This window comes from Oryx dammah, unplaced genomic scaffold (genome assembly GCF_014754425.2).
Source record: "Oryx dammah isolate SB20612 unplaced genomic scaffold, SCBI_Odam_1.1 HiC_scaffold_6, whole genome shotgun sequence".
Classification (NCBI taxonomy): Eukaryota; Metazoa; Chordata; class Mammalia; order Artiodactyla; family Bovidae; genus Oryx; species Oryx dammah.
Genome location: NW_024070190.1, coordinates 19027071 through 19047129, shown reverse-complemented (window position 1 = coordinate 19047129; position 20059 = coordinate 19027071). Strand labels below are relative to the sequence as shown.

Sequence of the window (20059 nt, the reverse complement as noted above, 5' to 3'; positions counted from 1 at the left end):
GAAAACTGACCTCTTCCAGTCCTGTGGCCACTGATGAGTTTTCCAATTTTGCTGGCATGAGTGCAGCACTTTCACAGCATCATCTTTTAAGATTTGAAATAGCTCAACTGGAATTCCATCACTTCCACTAGCTTTGTTCATAGTGATGCTTCCTAAGGCCCACCTGACTTCACATTCCAGGATGTCTGGCTCTAGGTGAGTGATCACACCATCATGATTATCTGGGTCGTGAAGATCTTTTTTGTATAGTTCTTCTGTGTATTCTTGCTACCTCTTCTTAATATCTTCTGCTTCTGTTAGGTCCATAACATTTCTGTCCTTTATTGAGCCCATCTTTGCATGAAATGTTCTCTTGGTATCTCTAATTTTCTTGAAGAGATCTCTAGTCTTATTTTTAGTCTTATTTTAGTCTTATCTCTATTATTTTCCTCTATTTCTTTGCACTGATCACTGAGGAAGGCTTTCTTATCTCTCCTTGCTATTCTTTGGATCTCTGCATTCAAATGGGTATATCTTTCCTTTTCTCCTTTGCTTTCACTTCTTTTCTTTTCACAGCTATTTATAAGGCCACCTCAGACAACCATTTTGCTTTTTTGCATTTCTTTTTCTTGGAGATGGTCTTGATCCCTGTCTCCTGTACAGTGTCACGAACCTCTGTTCATAGTTCATCAGGCACTCTATCAGACCTAATCCCTTGAATCTATTTCTCACTTCCACCATATAATCATAAGGGATTTGATTTAGGTCATACCTGAATGGTCTAGTGGTTTTCCCTACTTTCTTCAATTTAACTCTGAATTTGGCAATAAGGAGTTCACGATCTGAGCCACAGTCAGCTCCCAGTCTTGTTTTTGCTGACTCTATAGAGCTTCTCCATCTTTGGCTGCAAAGAATATAATCAATCTGATTTCCGTGTTGACCGTCTGGTCATGTCCATGTGTAGAGTCTTCTCTTGTGTTGCTGGAAGAGGGTGTTTGCTATGACCAGTGTGTTCTCTTGGCAAAACTCTATTAGCCTTTGTCCTGCTTCATTCTGTACTCCAAGGCCAAATCTGCCTGTTACTCCAGGTGTTTCCCGACTTCCTACTTTTGTTCCAGTCCCCTATAATGAAAAGGGACATCTTTTTGGGGTGTTAGTTCTAGAAGGTCTTGTAGGTCTTCACAGAACCGTTCAACTTCAGCTTCTTCAGCATTACTGGTCGGGGAATACACTTGGCTTACTATGACACTGAATGGTTTGGCTTGGAAACAGAGATCATTCTGTCATTTTTGCATTGCATCCAAGTACTGCATTTTGGACTCTTGTTGACTATGATGGCTACTCCGCTTCTTCTAAGGGATTCTTGTCAACAGTAGTAGATATAACGGTCATCTGAAATAAATTCACTCATTCCAGTCCATTTCAGTTCGCTGATTCCTAAAATGTCGACGTTCACTCTTGCCATCTCCTGTTTGACCACTTCCAATTTGCCACCTAACATTCCAGGTTCCTATGCAATATTGCTCTTTATAGCACTGGACCTTGCTTCCATCACCAGTCACATCCACAACTGAATGCTGTTTTTGCTTTGGCTCCATCTCTTCATTCTGGAGTTATTTCTCCACTGATCTCCAGTAGCATATTGGGCACCTACTGACTTGGGGAGTTCATCTTTCAGTGTCCTATCTTTTTGCCTTTTCATACTGTTCATGGGGTTCTCAAGACAAGAACACCGAAGTGGTTTGCCATTGCCTTTTCCAGTGGACCACATTTTGTCAGTGGTCCTGTTATCCTATGACCCAGCAATTCCATTTCAAAGTACTTATCTAACAGAAATATATGTATACATGCACTAAACACCTTATTAAACTTAACCACATGTAACTTCCACTTTTAAATCAAGTATTAGCAATTCCACATTGTTCAACATAATAGAAGTAAACTTAAAACATCATTCCAAAACCAGGAAATATAAATATACATTAACAGTACAATCAACAGAGTGACAGAGAAGGCAATGGCACCCCACTCCAGTTTTCTTGCCTGGAAAATCCCATGGACGGAGGAGCCTGGAAGGCTGCAGTCCATGGGGTCGCTGAGGGTCAGGCACGACTGAGCGACTTCACTTTCACTTTTCACTTTCCTGCATTGGAGAAGGAAATGGCAACCCACTCCAGTGTTCTTGCCTGGAGAATCCCAGGGACGGAGTAGCCTGGTGGGCTGCTCTCTATGGGGTAACACAGAGTCAGACACGACTGAAGCGACTTAGCAGCTTAGCAAAAGAGTGATCTATTAATACAAAGAAATACTACAGAGCAATAAAAATAATTAAAACTACATTTCTGTAGGAGTGTATTACTTAGTACAATAATTATAGAGAACAATTTGGCAATACTTTTTAAAATTAAAAATGTACATGTGAGAAATAAACTGACTCTGAAGCAGTTTTATTTACTCTACAAAAAACTTTCCATGAGTATGAATAACGTAAGTAACAAGGAAACTCACTATAACACTCTTTCCTGATTGCATACAGCCACATATGTGAATACTATGTAGCTGTTAAAAATAATGAGGCAAGTCTATATCATGTACAGATAAGGCTGATCTTAGGAAAAAAGGATGAATTAAGAGTAAGGGGGAAGTCTTCCATACCTCTTGAATTTTACACTGTCTACAGTCTATTCAAAAGCATTAAAAGTAAAAATTAACAAAAGCACATATTAATTACCTTAAACTGTAACAATGATATTATAGTCATCTTTTTTGGAATGCCAAGATGTTAAAGAATTATATTTATGTATGAAATTCAGTGTCAATTTGCTTCAACATAATCCACTGGTGAAAAGGAGCAGGTGGTGATAAAAATGAAGACTAGCTATGAACTTACGTTACTGAAGCTGGATACACACACATACATCTGTATTAACTGTATGCTAGTCTCTATACAAACAGCATATATACCACATTCACCCTTAGAAGAAAGTGAAGATAACTCCTTTCACTGTTTACCAAATCCAGCATTATACAAATGAAGAAAAGGCAGCCCAGAAAGGCCAATGACAACAAAGGTTGCCAAATGAACCAATGCCCAACTGACCTTCCAAAAAGAATCATACCAAATTCTAATGTATTACACTACCTCTACTGATGGCTGCTGAAAACTTAAATACTAGATAAACCATCTTAACCCATATTAATACAAGTCCAGATGAGATGAAGCTAAAAATCTAACATGCTAGACAGACTGTAATGAGTATCACACGATATGCAGATATCTAAATTTAAACAAAACCTCTGACTTCTAAGGAGACTGTACAGATCAGAGAGAAGTGGCTTTGGAGACCATGACCCATGAAATGCAGTTGAGGTAACCAGAAAAGTTTAACCTGGGTGCAGGGGAGAGGTGTGTCACTGTTACATGGGAAACTACCCTTCAATATCAGCATGGCTGTCATGCAAAGAGGGAACAAACTTATTAAATCTATAGACAACATTCAATTCACAGAAACTATAAGGACTGATAAGCAAGAGCATTAAAGATTAACTACAACTATCCAAAGAAGTGGATGCCTAGGGAGAACAGTGTACTCTATTGTCAGAAATACTTAATAAAATGGGACTTGTTCAAAACAACTCACTTCTGCCCTGCAAAAAACTGTTAAGAGAAAGCAAAAACAAATCACAGACTCAGAAAATATCTGCAATAAATGTCTGATACAATACTTGTATCAGAAATAAAGAACTCTTAAAGTTCAATTAGAAAATAAGCAACTCAATTAAAAATGAGCAAAGAAATGTGAGGGTACATCAAAGAAACTATACTGATACCAAAATAAGCATGGAAAATGATCCTCATCAATCATTAAGGAAATAGAAAAGGCTTATTTCCTTAATATAGTGGTGTAGTAAGAATTCTTATGCATCAGTAAGTCAATCAATGGTCCAGCAGAAAAAGCAGGTATAGACACAAAGATCAATAGAAAAAGAAATAGAATGAATAACTTATGAAAAGATACTTCATTTCATTTACAATTAAAAATCAAGAGTAAACATTATATATTAATTATATCTCAATAAAGCTGAAAAAGAAAGTAAAACAAAGCTGAACTATATTTATACTTACTAAGCCCTCAGTATGTGCCTGGTATTGTCCCAAATACTTTCCACCCATTAATTCATTTGATCTCATAGCAACCATCTGATGTAGGTACTATTACAAGTTCACAAGCCTTTATCCACAATTGCAACATCCAAAAAACTCTGAAAACAGTTTCCTGATAATGCCTTTTGAAGCAAAACCTGACCTCATCTAAGTAAGGCTATTGATAGTATTTTCTTTTTCTGTATAAAACTTGTCTTTGAACAGAGTGCTGCCGAGCATCTGATGGGGGTTCATATAAAAAAAAAATACTTTATAATTCCAAACTAATCCCAATTCCAAGACAGATCTGGCCTCGAATGTTTCAGAGAAGGAAACGTGAACCTGTCGCCCATTCTGCACATGAGGGACAGTAGATTTCAGCTGCGAGACAGTTCACAGCCACACAGTTATTAAGGCCTGTTTACTGTCTAAAAAATAAAGCAACTTTTTAAAGAAAACAAAAACACTGGAAACAACCCAAAGTCTGACACCTACAAGGAACTGGCTAAGAAATTATAAAAAAAATACGTAGGGGGAATTGACATACCATGAATGCAACAGTATTTTTAAATAAAAAAGAGGAGGCGGCCTGAAAGAAAACTTCCATATATTGACAGATATTTATTCCCAATAAATATTAAGTGAAAAAGCAAGGTATTAAACAGCAAGTTATCATTTTGTAGATCTAATACACACACAAATTTGTAACTGCTTGAACTTCTTGCAGATACACAGCATATGTCAGAAAGGGTAACAAAAGTAATTATGAATGGTCAATCACTCCAAGAACAACTGGCACAACTGGAAAAAGGAGGTGGGGAAGCTTTTAACCACTATAATTTTGTACCATGTACAGATAATTTTATTTACATTAAAAAAAAACTGCACATATTCTAAAGTAGAAAAAATTAAACCCCAAAAATAAAGAAGACATTTTTTTTCATCTTTCAGCTAGACAAACTCCAAAGTTCAATAGAAAGATGCTAGGGGAAAAAAGTCAGTGTCAGTGGGAGATATTGCAATATCAGCTGAATATTTAAATATTTATGCTCTTTCAATTCCACTTCTAGAAACATCTTCTACCACTATATGTGAGAACGTGAAGTTCAAACATGAAAGTAGAATGATGTCCCATATAACATTTCTTTGTTAATAACAAATGACTACAAAACAGCCAAACTATTCCTAGGAGACTTAAGTATGGTATATTCATGTAATAGAAAACCATGAAGAAAAGGTAGATTTTATAAATACTGACGTGTATATCTTAATGATTTTTCTGTACCCACATACATACACAGTATACACCACACTGTCATTTATGCATTTGTATTTTTAGGGATATATAGGTTTACATGCTGTGCATATTAAAGATTATGAAAATATATATAAGAAACTGTCAATAGCATGCTTCTATGAATGGAAACTGATTTTTCACTGTCAACAAAGGTGTGTGGCTATTTATAAGGGGCACCTAAGAAGTCACAGGAAAAATATGGCACATCTTCCTCAGTCGATCAGTTTTACTCAAAGATTTGGAAGGTAAAAAGTACCTGAAAAAAATGCTAAGTATTTCAAGTGGTGACTTCAATTATATTTTATAATTTTTTAATTATTTATAAACATACCTATCAAACACAAAGTCTATATGTAATGTTAAAGATAAAACAACTCCAAAAGAACCATTCAGCTGGGTCCACTGCACAGAACAGTCCAACTCAATTCTCATTCCCTATCAACAACTGCCTACAGAGAACCGTATGGCCCACTGCCATTGCCCACCCACACGCCAAGAAGCTTGTTTGTTCCCATGGCCTCCTGCTCAAGCTGCCTATCTCTGCCCACCCTTGCCGAAGATCAGGGAACACATCCATAAACACAAATCAAGCCTCAACCAACGGGCCACACAGAAAATTAACTCTTTCAACTATACACACAGACTCCTGGAGTTACAGAGAGGCATTCCAGAACACACAAAGGCACTTCAGACTTTAGGGACACTCATTTCTAAACCCCACCTTCCTCATGTGCACGTGTGCTCAGTCACTTCAGTCACGTCCAACTCAGACCCCAGGGACTGCAGCCCACCAGCTCCTGTCCATCGGATTCTCCAGGAAGAACACAGGAGTGGGTTGCCATTTCCTCCTCCAGGGGACCTTCCCAATCCAGGGATCAAACCAGTGCCTCCTATGGCTCCTGCATTGGCAGGTAGATTCTTTACCACTGAGCCACTAGGGAAGCCCAAGTTTTAGGGACATTCATTTCTAAATCCCCACCTTTCTCATATACTGTGGTCCAAAAACTGATGTACCAATCCACCTTGGATTAGTAATTATTCTCCCACATTACAAATAATGGCATATCACTCACTTATCCCTAATCTTACTATGAACATTGCTCCTACTCTGGCATGACAGTAAAGAAATAATGATACATTATTGGCATCCATGCTTAATAAATAAGTTACTCTAATGTCCTGGAAACAAATCCACTGCATGTCAGGTGATTCTAATTATTTATTGCTTTCCAAATAGAAACTACTATAGCAAAACTCTTTCCAATCTTATTTTTTATAAATATAGTACCCCCATATTTACATGTATTAAAAAATAGGAACAGACTGATGTTAGAGCTTTTTCTTAATTCCAGCAATAATATTTATCCATATACACATGAACTAATTGAAAACAGCTTTCAGCTCAGTCGTGTCCGACTCTTTGCGACCCCATGAATCGCAGCACACCAGGCCTCCCTGTCCATCACCAACTCCCGAAGTTCACTCAGACTCACGTCCATCAAGTCGGTGATGCCATCCAGCCATCTCATCCTCTGTCGTCCCCTTCTCCTCCTGCCCCCAATCCCTCCCAGCATCAGAGTCTTTTCCAATTAGTCAACTCTTCGCATGAGGTGGCCAAAGTACTGGAGTTTCAGCTCTAGCAGCATTCCCTCTGAAGAAATCCTAGGGCTGATCTCCTTCAGAATGGACTGGTTGGATCTCCTTGCAGTCCAAGGGACTCTCAAGTCTTCTCCAACACTGCAGTTTAAAAGCATCAATTCTTCAGCGCTCAGCTTTCTTCACAGTCCAACCCTCACATCCATTCATGACCACTGGAAAAACCATAGCCTTGACTAGACAGACCTTTGTTAGCAAAGTAATGTCCCTGCTTTTGAATATGCTATCTCGGTTGGTCATAACTTTCCTTCCAAGGAGTAAACGTCTTTTAATTTCATGGCTGCAGTCACCATCTGCAGTGATTTTGGAGCCCCCCAAAAGAAAGTCTGACACTGTTTCCACTGTTTCCCCAGCTATTTCCCATGAAGTGATGGGACCAGATGCCAGGATCTTCATTTTCTGAATGTTGCGCTTTAAGCCAACTTTTTCATTCTCTTCTTTCACTCTCATCAAGAGGCTTTTTAGTTCCTCTTCGCTTCCTGCCGTAAGGGTGGTGTCATCTGCATATCTGAGGTGATTGATATTTCTCCCGGCAATCTTGATTCCAGCTTTTGCTTCACCCAGCCCAGCGTTTCTCATGATGGACTCTGCATATAAGTTAAATAAGCAGGGTGGCAGTATACAGCCTTGACATACTCCTTTTCCTATTTGGAACCAGTCTGTTGTTCCATGTCCAGTTCTAACTGTTGCTTCTTGACCTGCATACAGGTTTCTCAAGAGGCAGGTCAGGTGGTCTGATATTCCCATCTCTTTCAGAATTTTCCACAGTTTATTGTGATCCACACAGTCAAAGGCTTTGGCATAGTCAATAAAGCAGAAGTAGATGTTTTTCTGGAACTCTCTTGCTTTTTCCATGATCCAGTGGATGTTGGCAATTTGATCTCTGGTTCCTCTGCCTCTTCTAAAACCAGCTTGAACATCTGGAAGTTCATGGTTCATGTATCGCTGAAGCCTGGCTTGGAGAATTGTGAGCATTACTTTACTAGCGTGTGAGATGAGTGCAATTGTGAGGTAGTTTGAGCATTCTTTGGCATTGCCTTTTTTTGGGACTGGAATGAAAACTGACCTTTTCCAGTCCTGTGGCCACTGCTGAGTTTTCCAAATTTGCTGCCATATTGAGTGCAGCACTTTCACAGCATCATCTCTCAGGAGTTGAAATAGCTCAACCGGAATTCCATCACCTTCACTAGCTTTGTTCGTAGTGATGCTTTCTAAGGCCCACTTGACTTCACATTCCAGGATGTCTGGCTCTAGGTGAATGATCACACCATCGTGATTATCTGGGTCATGAAGATCTTTTTTATACAGTTTTTCTGTGTATTCCTGCCACCTCTTCTTAATATCTTCTGCTTCTGTTAGGTCCATACCATTTCTGTCCTTTATCGAGCCCATCTTTGCATGAAATGTTCCCTTGTTATCTCTAATTTTCTTGAAGAGATCTCTAGTCTATGCCCATGGGGCCACCCAAGACGGGCAGGTGTTAGTGGAGAGGTCTGACAGAATGTGGTCCACTGGAGAAGGGAATGGCAAACCCCTTCAGTATTCTTGCCTTGAGAACCCCATGAACAGTATGAAAACAGCTTTACCCATATCATTAAGAGGTACATTTCCAATAAACTTTGCCTTTAAAATGCTGTTGACTAATTATATGCTAATAATCAATTTAACACTAATTTGATCAATTATACACTAATAATTGTGGTGATAACAATCTAGAAGAACTTTCAAATAATTTGAACATTAGAATCACAAAAATTTTTTTAAGTTTACATTTAAACTTATATATGGGGCTTCCCAAGTGGCACTAGTGACAAAGAATCCACTTGCCAATGCAGGAGACTGAAGACATGCAGTTCCATCCCCAGGTGAAGACCTCCGGGAGGGGGTACAGCAACCCACTTCAGTATTCTTACCTGGAGAATCCCACAGACAAAGGAACCTGGTTGGCTACGGTCCACAAAGAGTCAGACACAACTGAAGTGACTTAGCACACAAACTTACACACAAAAAAGTATGTATTTTGTACTACAAAATTATGAAGAGATGACCATTAACAGATATGTTCATTAGTGTAAAATCCTAAAGGGGAAGCGGGATAGAAATACAATTTCAAGGGATTTCCCTGACAGTCCAGCAGTTAAGACTCCACACTTCCAAGGCACAGGGGTCCCACATGCCACATGGCCAAAAAAAAAAAAATACAACTTCAAAAAAGAAAAAGGGTGCTGTAAATCGTCTGGTTGTTAAAGAAAAACTTCCTCTCGTTTTTTTTAATGTGACTCCATGCTTCCAGTGCAGGGGTCATGGGTTGGATCCATGGCTGGGGAACTAAGATCCCACATGTCAAATGTCAAAATGTCTTTCAAATAGTGAATAAGGTTATGGTATATACAATGGAATACTCCTCAACGATAAAAATACTGATTCATACAATATGGAATAGTCTTTAAGAGTATTATGCTAAATGAAAAGCCCAGGCTGAAATTGCTACACACTGAATGACCCTTTGTATAGGAAATATTGGAAAAAACAAAGCCTCAGGGCCAGAAGACTGATCAGTGGATGCCAGGGTTGGAGGTGGAAGAGGGACCCACCACAGAAGAACTTCAATGCAGCTAACCCAGGTTAGGCTTTCCCTAACGTTCCTTACACACCTTTGTAATTAGCCATTCTAAAAATAAATCTCCTGTTAAGAGCCTAACTGGGGCATGCCATGTTTCCAGTTGGGACACTGACAGATAAATCAAAATGCAAACTTACCATCTACCTCCTCCTGTACTGTAACACTCAAAACGTACCCATACTTCTTTCCCATCTTCTATTCAACAATCCACTGCCCCCCACCACCCCACAGCTTTTAAGTCCAGAGTATCCAAGCCTCAGTGATTAGCACATTCACATACACCTGGGGCTCACGCCCTCTACCATTTCCTTGCCCTAACTGAAATAAGTGAAGTGAAGCCGCTCAGTTGTGTCCGACTCTTTGTGACCCCATGGACTGTAGCCTACCTGGCTCCTCTGTCTATGGAATTTTCCAGGCAAGAGTACTGGAGTGGGTTGCCATTTCCTTCTCCAGGGGCTCTTCCCAACCCAGGGATCAAACCTGGGTCTCCCGCATTGCAGGCAGACACTTTACCATCTCAGCCACCAGGGAAGCCCTAACTGAAACCTGACTAAGAATGCCACTTCTCATGCAGCCCCTTCCAGCATCTCAGAGAAGGACGGTTTGCAGTTACTCACAGGTTGGCTCTCCAGAGCCTTTTATGAAACTACTATTTCCCTCTCTTAGAAGAAGTCCATTCCTCTGAGGCATGTGCCACCTATCTAGCTACCCTATACTATTGCTCTTACCTGTCGTCTATCAGCCTCTTATTCTTCGTTTATCTAAGGGTTTTAAACCAGATCACCCCCCTGCCCTGCCACTTCTGCTATCATCCTGAACTCTGCCAAATTCCAACCCCCTCACCTCCCAGCTCCTTATTCTCCCATCAAGTCTTCTACATTCTTAGTCACCTGTTCACAATTTCATCCAGGAACTTATCATATCCTAAAATGCTTCAACTCTTAAATATCAGAATAAGACAATCCATAATTACTACCAACTGACCAACTTGTCTAAGGAATCCTATTCTCGACTTTTATTAAGACTCTCAGCATACTGACCTCTCTTCTCTTTCTCCTATCCACCCACCCCTGTCCAGTCAGTCAAGTCTAAAGTGCACAGTTCATCATTTCAATCACTCTCTGGTCAATAACCTAAATTCTCTTCCTTCTCTATCTGTTCATTCCATGTCTAGTCAGACAAAATGCCAATCCAGCCAAATTCTCATTATTCTAGCCAATATTCTCTATTTTGTATAGATTCTGGCTAATAGGGCCTAGTAAAGGAGAGGGGAAAACACACATTCTCAAGAGTTTTCGGTGATAACAAACTTCAACTAAGCCATCAATAATGTCCAGAAATTCTACTCTCTCTAGACAGCTCTTTGCTTTTCCACTTTCTCCAAAATCTATTTGAACACTTTGCCTCTCCCCTCCAGCCACCACACACATCCTTTTTTCTTTCTCCCTTTCAGAGATGACTTCCTTTGTCACTTTATAAAAAGAAAGGATGGCGGGGGTGCGGGGAGGGGAGCAGTTTTGGTTCATAAACAACCTTATCTTCCATCCTCCCATTAAACTCACATTTTCACCCCCCTTTCCTCCCAGCCAAGAAATGCAGCATCCCTTCTCCCAAGATCACTCTCCCCCTCTGGGCTTTGGATCCTATGCTTCCTCTCTTATGCAATCAAACTTTTCAGAACTGCTTATTTATCTCTAGCTGCCCCTTTTCTTCTCTCCTTCAAACATCTTTAACAAGTTGTGTACACCTGCCAAGCCCATTTCCCACTGAGTACACGCTGCTAACTGTGTACTCACTGCTATTCAAGTTGTACTAGTGATTACCTGCACTTGTGTTATTGCTCAAACCCTGAGAATGAACCTCCTTTCACTAAGAAAATCTTTTACAAGAAACTAAAGTTCTACTTTAAAACAAATCTATTTACTTGAAACTACAGTGTCTCTCTCAGAATTTGCATATTGTTAAATTTCCATACAGAATTTTTAGAAATTAGAGGTCAGCTTTCTTCAGTATTTATAAATGGTTTGGCCACCATTCTTAGTAAAAAGAAAATTATTTAAACAGAGGCAAGAGGTAACACATAATTTGTTATTTGTCCAAGTTTATTTCCAACTTCAGGAGAAAACTCGTACAGTGACAGCCTGTTATTTTAAATATAAAGCTTTAAATATGATCAAATTAAGTTCATTCACATCAGAACACAGCAGCACTCTTACCATGAAAAGAACACTTTAGGTGTTTCTCAGATCTTCTACTTAATAGTTCAAGTTATTCAACTTCTTTGAAATATGCTTTACCTCCTCTAAAATGAGAATAAAGCCTGTCTTAAATAGTTGCGATTAAAGATCAACTGATATGAAGGGCTTAGCACAAAGTAACAACAGACATCTTACCCTCTTCTCTTAAAAGAAGCTGATTTTAGTAATGACAAGTATATTCTATATGACAAATACATTCAAGATCTAAATGAAGGCAGGTAACTCTTACCAATGCTCTACTTGCAGAATTCTTTAATCCTCATTAATCACCTGTACTTTATCCAATGAGTAGATGACAATCTCCTCTCAGGTCACAAGTGCCTGGCCTACTTTAAGCTTTCACGAATAGAACAATTCATTTCCCTTTCTAAAAACAATCTTCAGTTCTAAATCAAAGTTCCTAATTTCTTGACAGTAACAGCCCTCTAACTTATACAAATACTCAGTACAGTTTTAAGCAAATAGAAAAAAAAATTGGCTACAAAGACAGGCATGCAAATTAAGAGCCTATGCCATAGTTATCTCAATATTTGGCAGGGTACGTAGACTGAATCCCAGCTGGCTAGCAAGGAAAGTGTGCCAAGTAGAAATACAAGTCTTTGAACACTTTATTCTAGAACCCAGATTAAAAACCTGTAGCAGAAAGATGGAAAATAGGAGTATCTGTATATAAAAGGCAAGAGAAACTTTCTTTTACCCCTAATGCACATAGTTCTGGATGCCAAACTTTATAAGAATACTCCAAGATCTCTCAATAGGCCAAGTTTTTAGGTCCTGTTAAGTCATTTTTAAGTTTCACACTTGTTTGAAATTTCACTGGCTTTAATGAAAACTTCAGTTAAAGTATCTACAGATAAAGTAAGATATCCTAAATCCGCTTTAAAATAATCCAGGAGATATAATAGTGTATACAACAGATGGAACAAGATTTGCCATATACTGACAACTGCTGAAGCCAGAAAACAGGCACATGAGGTTCTTTTAATGTTCTGTTTTTGTGTGTCTAAAAGTTCCACACTGAAAGTGTGTCTGTGTGTGTTTTAAATTAAGATTAGGATGTTTTAGCAACTCAATCCTTCCCTGCAGTTCTCACTTAGTTTGTACTCTTGCATGGGTAGTAATCCTGACGAGTTCCCTTGCCCATCAAGCATTTGGAAAACAGCAACCACTATATTCTATCATGACCTCACTCTGGATTTCGTCTTTAAATAAGCCACAATCTTAAAAAGCACCATCTGGTATAAAACATTTAAAATGAAAAATTTTAATAGTACCTAAAAGTTAACCATATACTACCCTATAGAGATCCACTTTAAAACTTAAGGCCAGGAAAAATGATATAAGCTTGAGCTTGGATAAGTCCTTTTCACTGATGTGATATAATTCTGCAGCAAAAAATGGTATGAATGAGCAAGAATATCCCACTGGAAGGGTACTAAAGAACCTAACTTGTACACTTTGAACAGAATGATCATAATGTTTCTCACAGGTTCCTAAATGAAATGCCTGTATATGACCTCCAAAGAATTTCTGAGACCTAGATGGCTACACAGCACTTTAAAGTCCAAAATTTCAACATTCTCAAAAGATCTCTAATTCAAAAAAAAGTTTTGGAAACACTTTAGATTTATAGAGACCCCTTTTACCCGAACCTTAGGTCTGAATCTCTAAACTTCAACTAAAATCAGAAGGCTTTCTGAATACTAGTAAAAGCAACAACAAACTGACAGACATAATGCAAAAAAAAAAAAAAAAAAAAAATCCAGGCACAGAGAGATGCCCAAATTTTAGAGGCAAAAAAGGAAGGTCATAAAGTTTGGAAGTATTCCCTGAACTTATTAACATAAACTTATAAAAAGTTCATCTTTTACATGTTAGGGATAGGGTAAGACCATCAGAATTCAAAGTCTCCCTCAAAGTTCCCTTCTTATCCTACAGCAAGCTACCAGGGGTGCTGTGGCCCTGGATGGTCAAGGGAGAAGAGAAAGTAAATATTCACAATGCTACACCATTTCCTTCTGACTAAGGCTGCCTTGTGAAGAAAGAAGAGCAAGATGTTCTTGAACATCTATTTTCAGTATTTTAGTATACACTTTCCCCTCACAAACCCCTTATAATGGAGTTTGGATTCCCAGTTAGTCCACAGGCTCAACACCAGAACTACAATTTAGCTACATTAGACTGGCAAGCTAAAACCTCATTTTCACAGAAAGAGTTGTTTCCAGTTCTCACCGAACAACTTCAAATGGCAGTCTGGACATGTGTAGGTTTAACAACAGCAAGACTGTATAAGCAATTGCTGCCTTTGAATATCTCACTTCCAAGTTCCTGTTCCCCCATACCTAGCAACTCAATCCTTCCCTGCAGTTCTCATTTAGTAAACATTTATCTTATTGATACCCTCTGCCTGCCAGTGATGGCCCTCTCTTTTCCAAACATAGTGCTTAAAAAATCTGTGTCCGTGTACCTTAACCCACTTCACCACTTCTCTATCTTCATCTTCCTTTTTCCAGCCCATCTGCCTCATACTGAGGACTGAAACACTAGATAACTGACATGGAATAGCATTTCCAGAGCCTAACACAGTGGAAGAGACAGAGTAGGTGGTCAAAGTTTTGAAAAATCAATAAATGAATCTCATTCCAATTTTGCCACTATCCAAACTGGACTGTTACTTAACCTCTTTGAATCTCATCTATGAAGCTAAGAGAAGTTAGTTTTGGCTCAATGGTTCTATGATTAGAAAACATTTTTAAGAGCTGATCTGGGAAACTGCTTTTCTGCTCATTTTTAATAAAACTTGAACCTAACCTTAAGTTATGAACAACAGCTCAGGAGAAATGTGGGCAAAGGAAAAGAAGAGCCAAATCAGAATTAACCAGGAGATCAAGGGAATGACAGTAACAGCTGGCTCATTCTCTCATCCAAGGGTGAGAAAGAATGAAAAATGTTCAGCATTTTTTTGTGGAACTATGCTAGGCAAAGTATTTGAGGTGCCTTATAGAAAGATGGTGTCTCATAGAAAGACCCAAAAGGGCAAATTCCTCTCCAGAAAACTAGGTTACATCTTTTTAAAATATGAGCACTATGTAACCTTTTATTGTCACTAAATTTTCCCAAGAAGTCAAGAACTAAGGTTTGTTTTAGACAAAAGTGTAAGCCTTATTGCTCAGCCCTATACTGATAAAGTCCACAAGCTATCTCCCTTGCCATCTCCAATCTAAGCTCTACAGTCTTTTAATTAATTGCACTTTTTAAAATCATTTATGACTGTAAATCTCAAACCCTTTACAAAAATGAGTAAAATATATTGTTTTAGGGATAAACACTAATGCCAGATTTACAAGCTAACATTTTAAAAATACAACTGGTCTTGTAGATGAAAATCTATTAATACAAATTACTACTGGCACCAAGCCCCCAACTAATTTCAATTTGCAATCAAGTTCAATTCTACATTTCCACTTAATACCTCCTTAATCTTTCTAGTTTTGAAAGAAAATCTAACACCCCTAAACTTAAACCTTATTGTAAATGCCCATCTCATTTTCATTATCAGTAGTAACCATCCAAATCCTCCACAGTAATAGAAGTGAGATACTGTGCAATCCTAACACAACAAAAAGAGATGTTTCTTAATGAGAACTGGAGTAAGGACAAATGAAAGATCATTCCCAAAATGTGCAGTCTGGTAATTCCCAAGTTAAGTAAAATTTCAACTCCTAATTGGTTTCTTGAATTTCTTAAATCTCTTCTACAAAGTATCTTTGGTCCCCATTCATTACAAATGCAGAAAGAAAATTTAAGAGGTGTAATATTTCAGAATCTGAGTCAAAAAATTATTTGACTAAATTATACAAAACTCTCCTGGCTCAGAATAAAGAAAATCATTGTGAAGAAGGAAAAAAAGGAAAATCAAAACTTACCTGAAGTCATTAATTTAGCACAGCTACTTCTGCTTGCATCATCTTCTAAGACACGGTTTGTGCTCTTTTCTTTCCCAAGCAAAGAATCCTCCAAACGTAAGCATTTATCAGATACAACACTGTCTTCACCCATCACATGACTAATTTTACTATTAGCTTCAAGTACAGAAGTGACGTCTTCCAACTGAGCAGCTTCACTAGATTCTGTGTAAGAGGAACCTTTAGCTAAATTCTTTGAAGAAACTGGTAGAGATTCATCATCACTATCAAATCCAAAAGGATCTCCAGTATTTTCTTCTTCTATCTTAGGTTTCTTCGGAACTTCTTGGATATCTGGTTTGAAATTGGGCCTCTTCTGTCCTAATTTAGCCATAAATGTGGTTTCTCCCCACTTTGTGCTAAGGGTGGTCCGTTTGTTGGAAAAGACTTCATCAAACTTTGAACTTCCATTTCCTCCTTTCCTACTATATGTTTTCCCAAATCTGGATGTCATTTTGACACCTGTTTCATATTCTCTGTGGGAAAAAAAAAGTAAGAAAATAATCATCAAATATTTAACAAGTGTTGATACTGAATATAAACATAAGAAAATAGGGATTCTCCCCATACAGCTTTTCCACATTCAAGATACAAATCTTTAAAAACAGTTAAATAAATAAGGGGAGGGAGTATAGAGAGGCTCATCTTTTATCCTATATACTTATATTTATCTTTTTTATGAGTACATATTCGTAGGCTATTTTCAGAACAAGAAAGCCTAACAACATCGCTTTTTTTAAAAAAAGTTTCAAATGAATCTACTATCAATTTTACCATAAAAAATAGAATAGGCTAATTACCCTTAATATAAAATATTAAGCACAAAATGTTATTTTTCAGGATCTTAGAGATGTCAAATAATTGACTAAATATAGTTCTTTGAAATTTCAGAGCACTTACTCATATGAGGGCTGAAAAGTCAGAAAACTGGTGCTATTTTCTCACATATTAGAACCTGCTACTTTTAATCCAACCTCAAAGATCCTGAGTTTTGGTCTATCTAACATAATATAAACTATGACTTGAAAAATATTCCGTACTTGGTCATTTCCCTTAGTGCAAGAAACCATACTCATTCTTTCTCCCTTCCTTGTCCTCATAGTGCTGTGCTCATTTGCTGAACCACATTTTCTGAAGCTAGTGAACTCCAGCATATTACACTGACTGGTCCAGTGATTATTAAAAGAAAAAAAAAATGTGAATTTATGTTCCTCTCTGATTTAAGACAGGATAAAATGATTTATCTACATGCTAAGTACTAGGACAAAAAAAATTTCAGGACAGTAAAGAGCCAAACAAGGTACTTTTTAAACATTATCAGTCCTTATCCATTACTCACACTTTGACCTTCTAAAGTTTAAATATCAATAAATTAAATACAACCAGGAAAAAAAGTGGAAAATTGCCTAAGGGCTTGAAAAAAACTTCATACTCTTGAAATTTACAATACAACAATCAGAGTGGTATTTTGACCTTTATTTTTTAATGTTTTTATCTATTAGTTTAAATCTTTCCCTTTATTAACTTAATCCTCCCAGTTTATAGGGAATCCCTATATATTCAGCAGAGGAATTTGCCCTCTCATATTTTGGTTAGAAGCCAATTCTAATTGGACAAAATAATACTTAATTTAGTCATTATACCCATCTACTTTTAAGAGAAAACTGTTTCTAATTTGTCTGAAGACCTTTTAATATGTCAAAAAACTTTTTTCTGAGGATATCTATTTCCCCTCTTACTGTAGATTTACACTAAAGAATCCTGTCTTTCTTGTTAAGCATAAACTAAAGAAACTAAGTGTATTTGGCAGCTACAAGAAACACAAAATAAGTCATTTCTTTTCGTTCCTCCTTGAATGTAGAGCCCTAATCTACAGACCTACATTTACATATACACCAACAAAGCTAAAATGTTTTGGATACACTAGCATGGTAATTACCTAAAAATGCTGACTAAAGCCTAAACCAAAAACCTAGACTTGGACTACTCTAGGTCCACACCAAAAAAACTCATGGTAAAAATGGTCCTAGAACTATAAGCATTCACTGTGACAAGCCGAAAGTCTGCCAATGAATACCTGATAGCAAGGAGTTAATTATTTTAACTGATAAATTATGCCTTTTATTTTTTTTTTAAGAACCTATGCCTTCGACAAATATATATTGAAATTCTGATGCAATAATGTCAGTGATTATCCAACTTTAAGGTGTGTGGAATGGAAAGTGCAGAGATGAGAAAAATATGGTTAAGAGTTAGTAACTGTTGAGTCTGAAAGATGAATACATCGGAGTTCATTATATAATATCCCCTTTGCTGGTCTTTATACAGTTTTCCATGTCCTTTTATTTTTTTTTAAGTCACCAGACAGACAATTGTAATGGCATTATCTAAGTAAGACTAGAGTGTAAAGTATGTAGAAATTCAAAAATAAGTGTGTAGACATATCTGACATTATTATTTCAAGTATATTCAAGTTAAGAACACAGGCTATCTTGCTCAGGCTTCAAACTCCAAAGATTACCTTACCAAAAAGGAAAGAATGATTCACAACTAAGTCTTTTTGGTCGTTGGGCCTTTGCCTCAGCCCAAAGCTTGTCGAATTCTCGGGGAAGTGCGCTGGAATAAAGAAGTCCTCACACTTAACCCCCAACCAAATCCAGAGTCTTTCAGATCTCCACGGGCTTAGGGGCTTCCCTGCAGGAATGAAAGCCGGAAAGGCCAAACCTCACCACCCAGAAATCCTCACCTGGCGGCGGCGGGGCGCTAGGAGGTGGCGGGGACAAGCGGCCCCCCTCCCCCTGGAAGCTCACGCAACTTTTCTCCTCCCCACCCCCACCTCCCAGGAAAGGGATGTTGCTTCCGACGCCCCGGAAGCCTCTGCCACCGAATCCCCAGGGTAGTGGAAGGCCTCAGCGGCGGCCAGAGGCGGAGGAAAGACAGCAAAAGATTTCGGCCTGAAACCAATACACTTGACCGCGCCTGGGGAGGGAAGTAAATCAGCCGTCGCCCAGAAAGAACTCAGAATAAAGGGGAAAAGAGGAAAAAGAGTTCTTCAGACCGTTCCGCTGCCCAACTTCCTCAGAGACCGGGTGGGTGAGACAGAGGACTTCCACCACCCCCTCCCAGACCCCTGCCTCCTCCACCCTCGGCAAGCTCCGGGCCTAGGCAGCCGCCCGAGACCTCACTTACCCTCGGCGCCTGGCGGGTGCTTTAGCCTCGGGCCGCCTGCGCCTCTCCCGCTCCCAACGGCCCACGGGCGGGCGCCGGAGCCCCGCGCGGGAGAACGGGGCCGGCTGGTGAGCGAAGAGAGGCAAGGGGCTCCGCCACCGTCAGAACCCGCGACTCCGCTCTCTGTAAATAGGAAACCCGGTGGAGGGGGGGAGGAGTGGCGGCACCGCAACTTCCCTCCCCGCCTCGAGCGCCGCCGGCCGGGCCCGGGCCTAGGCCTCCCTGGCTGTCGCCGCCGCTGGAGCTGGGACCGGAGCCCGCTACGTGCCCCCGATGGGCCGCCGTCGCCTCCTGCGCCGCCGCTTCCGTCGGTGAATGGTCAGCGCTAGAGTTTGAACAGGGCCCTGAACCATCTCAACGCCATTTGCGCTCCCGGCCCCCACCTCCTTCCTCCAACAGCCGCTCGCTCCGTCACTCCGCTTCCCACAGGCCCCGCGCGGCCGCCCGACCCCGCAGCCAATCGCGCGGCTGCTTACTCAAACCGCCGCGCAGGCGCCGCGCCCCGCATGCTCCGGCGCCCGCCATTGGTCCGGCCGTGGGGCCCGACGGGAGTTGTAGTCCCGGTCCGAGAGGTCTAGGTGCTGAGAACCCGGCGCGGGAGCGGGCAGCGGGCGGAGTGGTTCTGGCTGGCCTGGCTGGCCTCGGCTCGCGAGCGAGCCAGTTTCCAGCTCCTGGCCTCGCCGGGAGACGCAGGTGCCGCGGGGGAGGACTGGGGCCTCAGTGCAGGCAGCTGTGTCAATCGTTTCCCCTCCAGGGACTCGCCGGTGTCTGGGGACGGTGGGTTGTGCAGCTGCGCCGCGCCTGCTGGAGTCGCCGCCTGGGAGCGGGGAGACCGGGAGCGCGCGGCTCGGAGCGGCTCTTGACCCAGACTGGCTGGTGCTGACCCGGCGCAGTTAATGACGGCGGGAA

General features: G+C 40.0%; 1 protein-coding gene across 2 annotated transcripts in view; it reads right to left on the bottom strand.

Annotated features, from left to right (window-relative positions):
* Window positions 1–19551, bottom strand: part of WAPL (WAPL cohesin release factor) — a 77305-nt gene extending 57754 nt beyond the window's left edge. For both annotated transcript variants that reach the window (XM_040242176.1, XM_040242177.1), the window contains exons 1-2: window positions 19112–19551; window positions 15884–16398 (exon numbers count right to left, since the gene is read on the bottom strand). In XM_040242176.1, the coding sequence (XP_040098110.1) occupies window positions 15884–16376 (493 nt within the window). In that variant the 5' untranslated portion in view covers window positions 16377–16398; window positions 19112–19551. The remainder of the gene's footprint in view (window positions 1–15883; window positions 16399–19111) is intronic.
* Between the last annotated feature and the right edge of the window lie 508 nt (window positions 19552–20059).